The following is a 4,388-nucleotide window of genomic DNA, read 5'->3' as shown; positions in this document are numbered from 1 at the left end:
GAAATACAGCAATGAAATTAAAGGAGTAAATTTCCGCGGACTCTTTTGGCGAGAGTTTGTTTTCACGGGATTTAATTTTCTCGAATCGATGAAAAATCCGTGAAATTCGCGAAAAATAGATCCCACGAAAATTTCATGCTACACGGTAGTATTATAATATGTAATTCAGCTGTTTTTTCTCGGTCGAAACTTGGTGTTTGTAAAGGGAGCGTTAAAGATCTTCAAAGTTTATTTGGAAACTGAATTTCAATAAGAACACAAAAATTAGACCCACTCGACATTCATCAGTGTAAGAGCTAACCGTATTATTAAGAAATGTGGTCAATTGAGTTGTCAATTCCTGTGTGGGGAAAACTCATTGAATCAAACCTTCCGCGCGGATTAATTAAACCACTATGCAAATTGAGTGACGGGCTCAGCTCGTAGATGCCACATTCAAATTTGTTCAGGCTTCCTCGGAGCATCGAAGACGAACTAACAGCTAAAGTTCTCAGATAACGACGATTTGTCCAACGCATGCATGACTATGTGTTCTACAATCTTTGCATCACAATAAGTTTGGGGAAAACATTCGCAGACGCCAACATTGAAATAAGTTTAAAGTTTCAGCTACCTTTCCTCACTTTAGAAAATCCGACCTGAGTTAGGAACGTGATCATTTTTATTGTGGTTAACGAGAAAGAGTGTAGGGACAACATAAAACTAAAACTGAACAGATTAAGACTTGTAGAATCAAATAAAGTGAAAACTTAACACAATGCCATAGGTTGACCATTGCTTGTCTGCACTACAAACGTACTTTGCAAGGATTTCTCTTCGGAGTTTTAGCTTGATTTGACTACTTTTTGTGAAGTTATTTTTTCTTTCCATTTTGGAAAAATAAACTGTATTTTTTTTTAGCTTCGTTACAGGTAATTTTGCGATACAAAGTATCAGTGAACGTGTAAACTTATCTTCCCCACCCCACTAAGCCGTTTGGTCCAAAATATGGTATACTTCTCTACCATTTGGTCTAAAATAGAATATGATGTGCAATTAGGCCTGGAATTGGTTATGGTGGCTTGTTGTAGCCAAGTTTTAGCCTTTAAAGTTGGGAAACTTAAAGCCTCTCCTCAAATGTTGTAAGGCAATCCGAAGCCATTCCTGGCTGGCTGAGGTCCTGTATCAGAAACTTGTACTGCACAAGCATCGCAAATTTCTTTGAGGGAGTTTAAACAGCGTACCAAAATTAGACAACAGACGACAAAAATAAACCAGCAACAAACTAAAAAAGACAAACTCGGAAAGTTAAATAAACAGGGCAAAAATAGTTGCTTTTATCTAAACTCGTTAGACAACAATTTCGCTGCTGGTTTCATATCCCGCTCAGCAGCGCCGACATTTCTTCTTGCAGTTTTCTCTGACGTATCTGTAGAATAGGCAGAAGAAACGAGGCCAATATTTACATCTGTTGTCTCTGTCTTGACAACTCCCTAAAAAGCGAAAACAAAGCTAAGTTGAAAACTCCTCTCCCTTCATGGATATTCACCTAAATTAACAGGCTCTGCAGTACGTTACGCAAGAGGATCAGACAATCTCGTTACTGAATGATATACAAAGAGAGGCTAATGTAAACGCTGGCATGTAATAAACTCGATTTTTTGTATGGATTAGTCTCGTTCATTACACGAACAAAGCGGCGTTGCATATTTATAGGACAACTGATACTCTTACCCCAGTAATAGTATTGTTTTTTACTTGATTTTCGGTAAAAATAAATGAATTTACTATTTCTCTTAGTTACTTCGCGCGCTGTGATCAATATAGCGCGCCGTATTCTACTGTACGGCCCGCTAATTTTAAAGCTGTTTTTGTTGCCGAATATTTCGTGATTTATCGCCAAGTCTTCTTAACTTTAATAGTAAGTAAAAGTTAAAGCTTTCCTTTACTTTAAATTGTGTATTAAAACGTGCTTACGACTTGTTTTGCTTTCGACGTGTGCGTCAAAAGTTTGCAGCCGTTCCCAAACCATCAGACACACACTAGAGATATAATAAATATCTTACTAGCCTCATAATCTCGGTCCGTACTGCAAGTTACGGAGTCCCCGGTTTTTTTCCTGTTCAATTTATGGCCAGCACGGTTCGCTCTTGGACCATAAATCCACTCGGTCCGTATCTTACAGTGCGAACCTGGCCTCAAACTCGGTTAGTAAGAGGCATGAATATATAAATAAATATATAATAGTACTTAATTTAATGGCCCAGATTTCATGAATGTGATTAACAGGTTTTTTCCCCGAAAGTCAGTATGATTTGCCACGCCGCATCTTTGCTAAACGTTTGCAATTGCTCCAATATATTTCATTGAAGTACCTGTCGTTGGTGGTAACCGGGTTGTTGTTGGTGGCAAAGTAGTAGTTCCTACAATTGAAAAGTCATTTAGTTTTAGTTATCCAGCAGTCCGTAGCGGTCTGTACATGTCATTCCAGCAAAGACCACAGCCTCCTTCCCCCCTCCGGGCCAATGCTCAGGCATTGTCGTTTTTGTTAAAAAGGGCAAATACCGGTACGGGATATCAAGCAAGTGCAATTCTTTGTCTTAGTGTTCATCTAAAGTTTATTTCACGATATTAACCAAACTCGCACTATAATTTATGTCTTTACTATGACCTCGAGCTCCCGAAAGATAGCGAGTAACGAATTTCTCATCTTTGATTTGCCGATTAATGCATTGACGAAAGCAGAGGTACAATTTCAGTGTTTGAGGTAAAGTACACAAAGCCGTCAAAAACTCAAACAAAATAAGCAGCAAAGTTATCAATGAACTTGCCAGGGTCGGCGTTACCGCAATACCAAAGATCACACCCAGACGCCCAGTATTTTACAAATTGACGTCAGTTTTTTATGCGTCTGTCCTCTCATTGATGATAAATTGCGTCATAACATTGGCAAATTGGCTGTGGAACCACGAGCCGCAGGTGAGTGGTTCCGCAGAAGATCTGCTTGCTGTGTATCAATGGGACTTATCCATTTTTACGATAACAAGAGCCCAAAATGGTCAAATGCCGGGAATAAATGATGGGAAAGACGCCGTAAACTTGCCGTAAACAAGGATAAGTGAATTTTATTCAAAATGACGCGAACATCGTCAATTAGCTTTTCTCGCTTTTTGATTGGCTACTTAAAAAAGTCCATAAAATCTCATTGGTCAAAAAGTTGACAGTTTGACAGCTGAAAATTGAACTTGAAAGCTTGCATAAATTAAAATTGTATCCGTCTGTACTCTTATTGATGATAAAAAATGAAGCAATCAGCGTGCGAGAAATTAGACGGTTATTGTAAAATTTTTCTTTTCCCTATTTTTTGTTTTACCAGCCAACGATCTATATGGCTACAGGGGTGGATCAAGGATTTTTCTTAGGGGTGGTGCACCATCGTTTAACCTCAACGCCAATAAACAACAGGGTTTTTAATGCGGAATACCAGTTATATTAGAAAGCCACAATCCATCACGTGGGGAGGGGTGCGTACCCCCTGCATCCTCCCCCTAGATGGGCCCCTGATCTGTCATAGATAATATTGAGTGGTGTTTGGAAGCACTACGTGTGCTTCTCGTTGGATTCTTATCATTGTACCTGATGTTGTTGGCATTTGAGTAGTTGTTGGTGGCAAAGTGGTCGCTCCTAAAAAATACAGCAAGATATTTTAGTTATCAATACTTTGTAAGCTTTTGTGCTATGTGTTAAGTTCAATGGGTTTTTTTGTAGCATAAAGCGACTAGGGAAAAAAGGATGTTTCCCCGGATGGTATGCTAGTCTATCTCAGGGTTACCCCCTGGAATAAAATTTGCCAGTGACCATTTTCACACCTGGGTGGAGAAAGGCACCGTGAAATTGTCTTGCCCAAGAACACAACACAAGGACCCCGGCCAGGGATCGAAGCTGTACCTCTCGATCCGAATTCCAGCACACTGACTAGTAGAACCTCGTGCCTCCTTGTTGATAATAGGGTAACTGCAAAAAGTATTTGCTTTGTTGATAAAATGTACCACTCAACAAACCTCCTCCCGCTTCTCTCCTGCTGGCGCACTCTGTCTGGTACAGAAGATCTGCTTGCTGTGCATCAATGGGACTTAAACCTTGCCGCTGACCAATAGTAACCTTTCATAAAACAAACATGCCGTCAATAGAGCGATCATTTTATTTACTCAACACCCACACTATCTGTGCTATTTTTCTCTATAACAGAACGCAGTGTATTGATGGCTTTAGTCTTTTATCATAAATATATGTTAGAAAAAGTAAAGATACAAAGAACTCAACAATTCTCAGCTTTTTCTTTGTTACCGAAAGAACCCTTTAAATGCAGCGCATGCGTAGTAAGTCAAAAAATTGCGATTGAATGAAAA

The 4,388-nt window shown here is 39.3% G+C and overlaps 1 protein-coding gene across 1 annotated transcript in view; it reads right to left on the bottom strand.

Moving 5' to 3' along the window:
* Positions 1 to 1,365: 1,365 nt before the first annotated feature.
* The window catches only part of LOC145496672 (zinc metalloproteinase nas-15-like), an 11,985-nt gene continuing 8,962 nt past the window's right edge, over positions 1,366 to 4,388 (bottom strand). The window contains exons 7-10 of the mRNA XM_081476405.1: positions 4,041 to 4,140; positions 3,616 to 3,663; positions 2,355 to 2,402; positions 1,366 to 1,472 (exon numbers count right to left, since the gene is read on the bottom strand). Of these exons, the coding sequence (XP_081332531.1) occupies positions 1,366 to 1,472; positions 2,355 to 2,402; positions 3,616 to 3,663; positions 4,041 to 4,140 (303 nt within the window). The remainder of the gene's footprint in view (positions 1,473 to 2,354; positions 2,403 to 3,615; positions 3,664 to 4,040; positions 4,141 to 4,388) is intronic.

This window comes from Orbicella franksi, chromosome 9 (genome assembly GCF_964199315.1).
Source record: "Orbicella franksi chromosome 9, jaOrbFran1.1, whole genome shotgun sequence".
NCBI lineage: Eukaryota > Metazoa > Cnidaria > Anthozoa > Scleractinia > Merulinidae > Orbicella > Orbicella franksi.
Note: the sequence above shows the minus strand (reverse complement) of the source record. Positions and strands in the feature narration are given on the sequence as shown.